The 12,599-nt window shown below is 43.0% G+C and overlaps 2 protein-coding genes across 3 annotated transcripts; one reads left to right on the top strand and one right to left on the bottom strand.

The window, feature by feature from the left end:
- Positions 1-205: 205 nt before the first annotated feature.
- Positions 206-4,336, bottom strand: LOC100533422 (potassium channel). Of its 2 annotated transcripts, XM_035970682.1 has the most exons (2): positions 4,270-4,336; positions 206-3,523 (listed from the first exon to the last, which is right to left on the bottom strand). In XM_035970682.1, exon 2 carries the CDS (start codon positions 3,475-3,477, stop codon positions 2,089-2,091), a length of 1,389 nt encoding a protein of 462 aa, XP_035826575.1. In that variant the 5' UTR covers positions 3,478-3,523; positions 4,270-4,336; the 3' UTR covers positions 206-2,088. The 2 variants fall into 2 exon arrangements, with proteins under 2 accessions (XP_035826575.1, NP_001191634.1); NM_001204705.1 differs by lacking the exon at positions 4,270-4,336 and having other exon boundaries at positions 2,057-3,699.
- Positions 4,337-4,404: 68 nt separating this feature from the next.
- Positions 4,405-4,925, top strand: LOC106012256 (U1 small nuclear ribonucleoprotein 70 kDa; the record flags this gene model as incomplete). The annotated part of the gene is given in 1 exon segment (XM_013084631.2): positions 4,405-4,925. A coding segment is annotated over 1 exon segment (145 nt), but the record flags the coding sequence as incomplete, so codon positions are not given.
- Positions 4,926-12,599: the final 7,674 nt, after the last annotated feature.

The following is a 12,599-nucleotide window of genomic DNA, read 5'->3' as shown; positions in this document are numbered from 1 at the left end:
TTACACCAACCTCAACTGAGCTCCCCTTTCGTTAGAAGACATAGTAGTACAGAGCCCTGAGGCTAGGTGGGATTTCTCCTGGGGCAGGTCTAGGAACACTTTCCCCTCGTCTGCCAGCCGGGGGATCATGCCACCAACTGGGGGTGCTTTTTTTATATATATATATATCACAAACTTCTCCATATATAAACCAAACCTTAAGGCCTTTCCAACAAACAAATATAATCCCCCCCAAACCATTTTTCTTTTCCCACCATCTGCTGCTGACTTTCACAAACTCGGGTGGGGAGGGAGAACAACGAGAGAGATCAAGATCTACTTTTCACCGCAGACGTACCATTCACTGCCGCGGGACCATCATCCAAACCAAGCAAGAGAGTTCTCTCCCCTGACCTCCGCCCAGCATGTTAAGGTGAGAATGACTTAAGTATCACTTACAATTGAACTGACAATAATTATTATAACAGAGTGAGAATATTCTTTCCAATAAATGTGATCACAGAAACATTGATTAAATCCAGCGGCCAAACATCTCCCGATGGCTGAACTGTTTGTGCATAGATTGAGTCGTCACAAGTAAATCTGCAATAATTCCAAGCATTTCTCAACAAGAGCATAGATAGAGCTACACTTTCACACTACAGCTTGGAACTCACACACACACACACACAAACACGCGTCAAATGTACAAACATATATACGACCAAAATGACGAGGGAAACTACGGACATGAGCTTTGTCATTTGGTGGCTACTACTTAGCATTTCATAAACATTTGAACATCTGTCTTCCATCACAAGAGATACATTGAACCACCTCTTTGGCTTGAGAGGGCGCATGCATGCAAGCATTGTCAGTTTAGATTTCGGGGGGAAAAAACAATTGGAAAAAGTATCTATCACACATGTTGGAATTCTAAAAAAATCATCATAATAATAAATCTTCACAGGGAGAAGAGAACACCTCACTCAAGGGGTGGAAATTTATAGAAAGTTTTTAAAAAATGTGTACATAAATGGCAAGCACTCGAAACACGACAATCTCCACCATCATCATCATCAACAGCAACAACAGCTACGCCTTCACAAACAGAAGGAAAGAGGAAAAAAATCTCCCACTCATCACTCGAGAGTCAGCTCAGTCAGACATTTTCTTTCTCCCATGATTCTCGCAGAAATAACATCATAGCATTATATATCAACATCAATGAACACTTTATACAAATATGTGAAATAAACAAACCAGGCGATCGATCGAGGTAAGGAGGTCAATACAGAATTGTTTCAATTTGCAGAGCACCCGGGGTGGGGGGGATCAGGGGGTTGGGGGTGGGGGCGTTGGGGTGGGGCGAGGTGGAGGTTATTATCTCATTAGGTCCTTTCATGCTAAGAATCCTAATACGATAAATAACAAAGAGTGTAACTGAGTGTAACCACCGTCACAGTTAAAGAGTCTTCACTGCATCTGTCCACCTCCGCAAAGAAGACTTGGTGAACACAAAATATTTGTCCTTGAGAATAACGGAGTTTCGATGTGCCAGACTAAACCATCTCTCATCTCATCACTTTGCAATGTAATCATCATAACTTGTCATAAGATTGTGAGAAAATTTTACTTGGCAGACTGTGAAGTGTCAAAAAAATCCTGAAAATTCGAGTTGCTAAAAACATCCACACTGTTTGATTTTTGTTTGTTTTTATACAATACGAAGGTGAAGTCTAGTATGGGGGGTGAAAAAAATTGCAAATCTGAATGCTTACAGGGTAACCATGGAGACAAGCTCTCATAATGATGAGTATTCCGAGGCATGACACAGGGGCAGACAACTCTCCATGTGCGTCTGCCCACCGCCACTTTAACGCACCACCGCACAGCCCTTGTCCTATGTATGTCATGTGACTATCACAATTAGCACATCCTTTCTTTCAGAACAAGTACCTGGGAAAAAATTCTGAGATCCTCTTCACTCGAATCTTGCGAGGAACGACAGAAAGTCTGCGCGGATGAGCGCAAGTTCATGTCATGCCGCAATGGTCTCCCTATAGCAAAAGGAGCGTTCAATGCTGGAAGTTGTAGCGAGGCACTGTGTCATACGTCAGTCTCCAGCCCGTAGTCACTGCCGGGGTTATTGGCCTTGATTGCATGGTTCTCTTTCACCTTCTCCGTCAGCGGAGTGCTGTGGTTGCCCTCCTCCATCTCCATGATATCCGAGCCGCACTCAGAATCCAAAGAATCTTTTTTCTCGGGGTAGTTGGGGCAGGACTGCACGTGCTTGTACTGTCCCTTGTCAGTGCTCTCCCCTTCTCGATGGTAGAAATAGTTGAAATTAGACACAATGACAGGGACAGGAAGCGCGATCGTGAGCACGCCAGCGATGGCGCACAGAGAGCCAACCAGCTTGCCCCACACCCCGATCGGCCGCATGTCTCCGTAGCCCACCGTCGTCATGGTGACCACGGCCCACCAGAATGCATCGGGAATACTTTTAAAGTGGGTCTGGTCGGCGTCAGCCTCGGCAAAGTAGACAGCACTGGAAAACAAAATAACACCTATGAAGAGGAAGAATATGAGCAGGCCCAGTTCTCGCATACTGGCTTTGAGGGTCTGGCCTAGGATCTGAAGGCCTTTCGAGTGTCTGGAAAGTTTGAATATCCTGAAGACCCTGACCAATCGGATGACCCTGAGGATGGCCAGAGACATGGCTTGATTATTGCTCTTGCTCTGGTCGGCCACCACCGTGCCCAGAGTGATGAAGTATGGAATGATAGCGACAATGTCAATGCAGTTCATGATGTTCTTGAAGAAGCCGAGCTTCTCTGGGCACGAAGCAAACCTCACCAAAAGCTCAAATGTGAACCAGATGATGCAACAGGTCTCAATGATGAAGAAGGGCTCATTGAACTTTGGAATATCATCCTCCTCAATGGACTCTTTCGAATCATTGGCCGTCGAGTTGACCACCCTGTAATGCTTGAATTGTGGTAAAGTCTCCAAACAGAATATAACAATGGACAAAAGGATAATGACTACAGAGAAGATGGCGCAGAGCCTGGCAGCCGCTGAGCTCTCAGGGTACTCAAACAACAGCCACACTCTCCTCTGAAACTCATTCTGTGGCAAAGGCTTCTCTTCCTCTTTGATGAAGCCCTCATCTTCTCTGTACCTCTCAAAGGCATTCTCTCCCAGCTCATAAAACTTGATCTCCTCTGAGAACACATCCAAGGGAACGTTCACGGGCCTCCGTAACCGGCCGCCGCTCTGGTAGAAATACAAGATTGCGTCAAAACTGGGTCGATTCCTGTCAAAGAAATACTCGTTGCGAAGTGGGTCGTAATAGCGGTTTCGCTTTTGAGGATTGCCAAGCAACGTATCGGGGAACTGGTTGAGGGTTTTCAGCTGCGTCTCGAACCGGAGACCGCTCACGTTGATCACCACGCGCTCACAGCTGCAGTCATAGTCGCTCCCGGGCACGCCCATCCCATTCTCATTGGCATTGTCTTCCTCTGAGAGCTTGGGAAAAGACCTGGAATTTGGAAGATTAGAAGAGCGTAAAAGTGGCCGTTGGGATGAATGGTAGCTGTCCCGGTAGCCAGCCGGGCCGCCGTTACCCTCGATCCCAGCCATAGCAACCTCCATTTTACTGCCTGCATTAGTCCACCCTTACATACAAAGTCTCAGTGACCAAGCAACACGCGCCTGCCATTCCAGCGTGCGGTTTTTTAACCACTTTGATCATAACAAATCTACAAATATGGCGGACAAAAATAATACGTTTGTTCCCCGGATGAAATCGATTATTTTGACGTCACACACGCGACTTTACCAGACCCGTTATTACATTCACAGTTTAGTCGTGAGAACTAACAATACAGGGTTTCACAATAGCACTCGGTTCCCTATGAAGAAAAACGTAATCCTCTCAAAACAGAACGCGAGCAACCATAAAGTTCAGCGTGTAAGCGACCTCATTGACAAGAAGCAATGAAACAGAGTTGGAACAGTAGTCAAGCTGAATGCACGCGCCTTAGCGCAGTGTGAGCGCTAATGATTTACAATGTAAAAATAGACACCACTCGGTAAGGCTCGTACCCCACTCTCACACACGAGTGTGCTGCTATGCAGTTTCGACACATCCGATTGGTCCATCGGGCGGTCACATACTTAGCTATGCCACATAATATAGGGGCAAGTATGAACAGTTATACGACTCCTGTTATGTGTAATGCTAAGTATCGATCACTGAGCACAGGGGTTTGCTAAAGCACTTACCTTAGGAAGACGTTGAAGCCACCACAAGTCCAGATCTAAATAAAGTAACAGGGGATTTATGTCAGTTAATCCAACGACCAATCAGATTTTTATGTCGATTTGGGAATTAAAAATTCAAAGAACAGTTCTGAAAAAAATTATAAAGTAGTCAAAAAAATAACAATATTTTATCCTTGGACGAAATTTCGTTTGTTTTGTCTCAAATAAAAAAATAGTACTTATATTTTGGCTTTATTCGCGAGGCTGCTTCGCGTTGCTGCGGCGGTACACCCCACCATAAGCCATATAGTACGTCGCGCCACAGCCCGGCGAAAATCAATGACTGGTACCTCGCCGCTCGCACGCTCAGTGAGGGACGAGGTAAAGCCGCGTGAAACGGAAGAAAACAAGAGTCGCTGTGAACTGCTGCAACGAAACCAGTAGTGTTAGTGTCCCTCTAGACCGAGGACCTAAACAAACGCGTCCATTTTTTGAGTAATGAAGTTCTGTGCTATTCCAACGATCTGATACCATGACACAGTACCTTCCACCAAATCTTTTAGCCCTTTTCGCGGCGAGGGATCCTCTGCCTCACCTTCCACCGGCCGACAAACTCCCGCACGAGAAGAGACGAGTGCCGTACGCTGGTGTTGCAGCATTTTTAGATGGTTTCGAGGTGAATTTCTTTTATTCTATTTACCGTGTTTTATGTTCTAACGTGTCTGGAATGGTGAGTTATTATTATATAATTGTTACATGATGAAACTTGTGTGGCAAACTAAAATGTAAGCGATACGACGAAGGATTTACTTACAGCGTATCCAAAATGGCGGAAACCAGCGTAGCCGAAGCCATCATCATCTTGAGTGGGAGAGCTGGCTGTTAGCGCACACTTTTGCCACTCACACACGGTGTGAGAAGCCAGCGTAGCTGTAGAACACATTCAGTTTGTGTTTGAGTGGTAGGCAGCTCCTGAGCATATTTTTGTCTTTAAAAAAAAGGGTTTTCTCCCCTACCTCACTCAGCTGCAGGCTCAATTCTTCACTTTCACAATTCATTGTTTACACCTCAAACTCTTCTGATAAGTCTGGAACAGTCCATGTCAAGATCTCTAGTGCAGGCAGACAGGCTAAGCGTGCTGTCTCTTGTAAAGTCAGTAGTCACACCAGTTGTTCTATGGCCATTTGCAACATGTTCAATAAGTCACACAGTAGGCCTAAACAACAGAAACAGAACAAATACTGTTGTTATTGTTTCAGTAGCACTTGAGTAACCTTTAAACTTATACTGCTATCAGTATCACTGTCTGATGTCTGCCCAAGATCTGGCTTTGCATTATGACAATTACTCAATTACAAAGAACGGGAGGACTTCCGTAACGAGCGACCACTATGAGACAGTAGAATAGAAGGCTACAGATAGAGTCTAGGGTATGTGTGTAGGAGGAGTAGGTCTTTTCTTTGTGTTTTTTGGGGCGATCGCTCATTATGGAAGTCCTTCCCAAAGAAGTATCTTCTCTTTCTCTGTACACTATTTTGTCATTCTTCTGTTAGGTGTAGGCCTATAGAGATCCAGATATTTAGATCTAGAAAATCTAGATGATCTAGATCGATTTATTCTGTCTAGATGGCTATCACATTCACATGCACATTATAATTTCTCTTTCGTTATTCATTTTATGGTATTTTTTTTTACTTTCCCTCTCGTCTCACACTTAGCTACCAGTTGTTCATTTTCTGCTAAATATTGATACGCTGAACACGAATATCAGCTTCATTTCTGTCACAAATTAATAGTTTTTGAAAAAACTATATTGTTCTAAAATAGAGATAGACGTGCTTTGGGCAAATTGGGGGGGGGGGGGGGGGGGGTCCCTTGGGGAAAAAAAAAAATCGGGGGGGGGGGGGGGGGGGGGGGGCATGCCACCCAGTTTTAAATCATAATTTGATATTTTTCAGTTAGATTTGAAATTTTCTTGAAAATAATTGATTTGCGACAGTTTTAGTTTTAGTGGCTTTATGTGTGATCTGCAGCAAACGGTACTGCAGTTTGACCCCCGAACCAGTGCATCTGTGTGCGGGAGTGAAAGTTAAAATTTACTGAAAAGAGCTATGCAATACCTGAGCAAGAGACAGGAGAGAAAGTAAAATAATACTGATTCTTTTCCATTAGTGATTAGGTGTTTGTGTTGATGAAGTACTGTTGTCTGTTGTATTGAAACTGGTCGCTTTTAAGGACGAGCGGGCAAACCCAGATTTCGTGGGATTCAAGAAATCTTGACCTTCACCTAAAGTGGGCACTGCCCAACCTATAGGAGAAGTTTGGTTTCATTGGTGTGTATATAAAAATTTAGTTATAGAGAAAAACGCCTGGTCTTTTAAAGAAGCTGAATAAGGGGCAAAACTTTACCTTCGATTTTCTCAAAACACCATTTTACAGGATAGCCCCCTTGAACTTAAAAGTGACCTATTGAACTGCTACTGGTAAGGATGGTTGGTTGAATATTGAAATATTAAATTATATCGTGAATGTCATAAATCATGAAATTGGATAAACTGGTTTCATGGTCACAAACTGATAGCGCTGTCTTACCTACGTTAGTGCAGTGTGAACATTTTGTTCTTTTCATGTTTTGAGAAAACTGGATCTAATTTCCTACTATAGCTCACTATATTACCTTATTACTCGTTGACAGTACAGTCCGTCATCATTTTTCGTACCGGCTCTTTATATCTTATTTCAGAGTTTTTGTGGTTTAGCGTAAGCATGAGTGCCCTGTTTAGATCACTCGGATCAGTCACTCATTGTGTTCCCTGCTATTTGCAAAGTTCTCTATTCTGAGTGGTTGGTGGCTGCTAGTGCTATGGTTTGGTTTGCTTCTTCCCTCCTATCAAATATCTATTTTGCTTTAAATAATATCTCCTTGTTTTCTTTGTATGCTACTCTTTAGTAACTCCTCAAATCTATGCCACTTCTTTTCGATTTCATTATTTAACATGCCACACATTTATTATTTAACATGCCACACATTTATTATTTACTGTGCCACATGCAATGTCATCAAGGCACACACTATCTCTTACCTATGGATTCTATGACAGATGACCAACGGTAGTAGTAGCAGTATAGGGTTTTACGGCGCTCGCAACTGCTAAGGTTATATGAGCGCGCTTGACTAACAGTGACTTTGCACATGCGATCTGATCTATGTATATATTTTGTCTTTTAATGAGTTTTGTTAAACTGTTTGCTCAAGTGTATTTCAGATATAGTTGTTCCTCAGTGTAGTTGGGATAACCTCAAGTTGTAAAGTTCAGAATTTGAACCTTTTGTGGAAGCGATTTTTTATTTGCTGTGTGTCACTGTACAGGTAGAAAATACATTAAATTCAGAATGAATGCCCTTCTATAGGAGGTAATTTTATATCACGGAAGTGGCATAAAAAACCTTTTGTGATTGCATTGAGAGCTCTTGTGTGTGTAAAATTTCCCTTGTGCTTGGGTAGATGTAGATGTTCGTGGACCTCACCTTTTGTTTCTCTTTTTATTGAGCAAAAATAAGTTACGGAAGGCAAAACTTCTCAGTCGTACTGGTAGGGCTCCTTGGTGTTATACAAATGTACATCTCTCACTTTGTGTGATTGTGTGAAAAACTGTAGGCACTTGTGGATTATTTTAGAAGCGATGAATGTTTAAAGGAAGCAAAAGGATTGATTGAGATACAGTGGAAGAGGCCCATGGGGAACACTCACTTAGACAGAGATAAATATACTATTTCTAGGACACCTGATATTATGTACAGACCGTGAACATGTCATTTTCACTGGAAAACTAGAAGGTAAAAGACGTAAAGAGGCGAACGGTAGACCAAGGAAAATTTACATAGAGTGCTAAACAGATGGGTGGCTGGAAAAGACCAGGATAAAACAGGTTTTGCCAGAGCATCTAGAAAGAGAAGTGAGTTGCAAACCGTGACTGCGAATTTGTCTGTTTCAGATCTGGGACTTGAAAATGTTATGCATGAGGTACATTTTGTAGTGTTCTAGTAGATAGTTTATGATTGCTGCTGATTAGACTGACTGTGGGATGTGTTTGCTGGAAGACAAGAGGTTGCTCACGTTCTGTCACACTGAATCGGATTTGCTTCTCTCTATAGGGAACACACCTGACACCCTGCTATGCTTAATTCCCGGCCTATTGGTAACTGGCAACTGTTCATGACAAAACTTTGTAATGCATTGAAAGAATAAATCATGTATTCCATGCATTTAGTGTGAATATAGTCTAGACCATTATAAGTTGTATTTTTCTTAAAATCAGACTTACAGTATAGAGTTCTTCTTTGATGAATGGGATTTATTTTAACGTATGGGGCTAGTGATGAATGGACTAAAACAGGAAATACAGCTAGATCTAAACGGGGTCATGATACAAGTGTTTACAAATTAGTCCCACAATGAAAGACACTGTGAGTAATTGTTGTAGTGGTGGAAGCAATGACTGAGCTAGCCGTAATTCAAGTTGCTGTTGATTTATAGGACGAGGACAAAGGAAAAGTTCCAGTGTTAGTTTGAAGGTAGATTTCTGAAAGCTCTTTGGACCAAGTACCAGTTTTGTTTTCCTTACTTTTACCACTTTTGTGATCTATATTTAATGCGTTTTACCTATTTTTGCCACAGAGGACAGATTATATTGATACAGTTTGATATTAGGATCAGGAGAGGGTAGGTCTAGCAGGGTTAATTGACTGCTGTTTGTAAGGATTAGTACTGGCGATTATTTCATTTTCTGTTTCATGTATTTCGACGTGTGCTTGATTTGAACAGTGGAGGAAAATGGGTTGTAATAGGGTTCTAAAAATGATCACCTAGCATTTTGTGGAGAGGGGTGCAAGGGAAGTAATCATGAAAATTGTAAGGTGCAGAAGCTTGCCCAGGGTGATCTCTTGTGGAGGAAATTTTGGAAGGAAGAACTTGCAGTGCTGTGCTCTCATTGCAGAAAGACTTTTCTTTCAGTTTCTTTTAAAAAAAATTTTTTTGGTCGAGTTCTGTATTTAGAAAAATGTTACTTTGTCAGAAGAAGGGTATTTTTACACTATTTTCGAAAATTTTCCTTTAGAAGTCATGAGACCTCATGGTTAGCTTGTCAATAGTGTAGTGTCTGTAGTGATGTCATCTGTGTGGTTATTCTTTGACTTTCTGCCTGTGTGAGCTTGTTTGATTGTTGGGGGGATTTAGTGGAAGGATGAAGAACAAGGCAGTTTTGCTGTTTGTACTGCTTTGTCTTACTGGGTTGAAAAAATTAAGAGAAGTGAGTGGGTCAGTTGACCAGTTGGTGTGAGCTCTTGTATTCTCTTCTTCGTAAATAGTGCAAAGTTATGTCAACTTATCCTCCTCTGCGTTTTTTTCATATTATGAGAAAGTTATAAATCACAGTTGTCTTTTTTTTTTTCTTTGTGGATATCTTTCAACAAAAAGCTGTGTAGTACTAGCAGAAAGCTTTTCGTGAATTTTCGTTTACTTTGGTGAGAAGTGAAAACAAAATGTCTCCCAAGTTTTTATTAAGGTAGTAGTTAACAATTTGTCGTTCCTTTTTGTGCCTTCACTATTTCTTGAATTTGCTAAGCATTAATCCTACTGTGTTCCCTTGTGTCTAGTATTTTCCAGATTGATTATATCTCTATTTTTGTTAAACATTACACGTCTCTAACATTGATGAGGTAAAGGGAACACCCGTTTTACGCTTATGAACTTCCTCAACTCTGTGTGTCCTGAGTGCTAACTAAGGATTTTCCCGGACAGCTTACAATGCCTGACTTGCCAACTGAGCGGCATGGACACTGTACACTTACCGCTGGTGTGAGAAAATGTAAGATACTACACCGTGCCTGAGCGTCGTGTGTACTCAGTGCACTGACGTGGTGGAGTAGAATAAGTAATGGCTTGGGAAATAGCCTGGCACCGGATGAGAGGAGCGATGGAAGAAATTCCTTGCCACTTAGGACCGTGTGTGTGAAGAAACCACTGGCGTATGTATCCGAGGGACAAGTGGTGGTGGTGGAGACACTTGTCTGTCGGCTGTCGTCTGCCGCCTCGTCTCCGACAACTGACCCGGGTTTGTTGGGCACGGGGGATCAATGGTGGATGTGGCGGTGTGTAGACAGGCGTGCGCCCATTATTCTCCCGCTCTAATTGCTCTGTGTGTAAATGCCAGGCCTCCCGTCACACCCGGCGCCCGCCCGCCCGCCCTACAAATGTCAGATCGGCAAAGGCTACGGCCTGCTTTGTTTAACTACAATACACGGAAGGGGAGAATGTTGTCTCAGCGCCGTCCTTTCTCTGGCTCTTCTCCTGTTCCTTCTGGTTTGTGTTGACCCCTGGGGATTTGTGCTGGGGTCGATGGGCGCTCCTTTCCACTGTCTGTTTACTGATCTATACTGGCTATGTTTCTCTCTTCAACCGTCTGTTTACTGATCTATACTGATTACAGTCACAATATACTATCTCTTCCTCTGTCTGTCTACAGATCTATACTGGCTATGTCTCTTTTCAACTGTCTATTGATCTATATTGGCTACATTCTCTATATGTCTCTTCTACCCTCTGTCTACTCTGTCTACAGATCTATACTGGCTATGTCTCTCTTCAGCTGTCGTCTATTGGTCTATATTGGCTACAGTCACTATATGTCTCTTCTATCCTCTGTCTACAGATCTATACTGGCTATATTCACTTTTGTCTTTCTCTTCCACTGTAGTCTACTGATATCTACTGGCTACGTCAACGTATGTCTCTCTCTTTCACTGTCTGTCTACAGATCTATACTGGCTATATTAACTTCTCTGTCTCTCTCTTCTACTGTCAGTCTTACAGATGTATACTGGCTATAGTGACTTGTTTGTCTCTCTCTTCCACTGTCAGTCTTACAGATGTATACCGGCTATAGTGACTTGTATGTCTCTCTCTTCCACTGTCAGTCTTACAGATGTATACCGGCTAAATCAACATTTGTCTCTCTCTTCCACTGTCAGTCTTACAGATGTATACCGGCTAAATCAACGTTTGTCTCTCTCTTCCACCATCTGTCTACAGATCTATAATGGCTACAGTAAATATGTCTTCTACTTATTTTCTATAGATCTAGTCTGGCTATATTAACAATGTCTCTCTTTCACCATTGATCTACACACTTTCACTGTTTATATACTTTAGTTTGTCAACACTCTCTATATTATTATATTCTTACAGCCATATAAGGCTAGTTACTTGTATTGTCTACATTCTCACAGGAATATACTAGCTACTATAACGTGTATTATCTACACACCTCCACTGAAATACACGGATATGATAACTTGTATCCGTGCTGGGGTCGTATCCCGTACACAGCCACGTCATGTATCTGACGGGTGTCTGTAACTGGCGGGTGTCTAACGATCAGAAAACTATACACTTTATGCGTCACATCCAGAAGTCAGGAACATCCAGTGGGGACTTGTGGTGGATAAGTCAAAAACCGTCTCCCCCCCGAACAGTATATCCGTGTGTCACGCCGGGGGGTATGGCGATCTGAGAATCGCCCGTGGTTTGTAAAGAAAGGCGTGGTGGTCTGTGGCAGATTCCGCTGGTATCGACTGGGAGAAATTGAAACAGTATACGTGAAGAGCTTGGCAGTCAGCTATTGACCGTTTGACCTGTCACAGCGGAAATCTGGGCTCGCGTGTCCTACCTGGGTGCTGTTGGCACGCTGGTGGTGTGTCTGATCTTGGTGAGGTGATGACACACTGGTGTGTCCGGCCCAGGTGATTTTGACACCCTGGTCGTGTGTCCTAGGTGATGTGATAATGACACACTTGTGTGTCCTGTGTCCGGCCTTAGGTGAGCTGATGTTGACACATTGGTGTGTCCTGTGTCGTAGGTGAGCTGATGTTGACACACTATTCGTGTGTCCTAGGTGAGTGGTGTGTCCTGTGTCCTGCCAAGGTGAGCTATGATACAATCCTGTGGCCAGGATGCTGCTGTACGGGACTCTGGTGGTAATGATGCCGTCTCTCTCCGCTCCCCGCGCCAAACTGCGCTACTGATGGTGAAAGCGGCCAGCCAAGGGGAACCTACCATTAATTATGCACGATCCAGACCAGCTCGTCTTTCCTTTTTCTACGAGGAATTTTCGAGCCGCCAGTGGTGACTATTGATCACAATTTGAGTGTGGATGGCCTAACATCTCCCCAACTAGAGCGCTTTTTACCAAATTGACGATTTATTGATCTCTACTCCCAGGCGCATACTTCACAATTGACAATAGCGCGCTAGTATTTTATTGTACTCATTCTCCGCCTCCTCCTCCCCCGCC

The sequence above is a fragment of the Aplysia californica genome, unplaced genomic scaffold (assembly GCF_000002075.1).
Source record: "Aplysia californica isolate F4 #8 unplaced genomic scaffold, AplCal3.0 scaffold00306, whole genome shotgun sequence".
NCBI classification, from domain to species: Eukaryota; Metazoa; Mollusca; class Gastropoda; order Aplysiida; family Aplysiidae; genus Aplysia; species Aplysia californica.
This window is presented reverse-complemented; position numbering and strand designations above follow the sequence as displayed.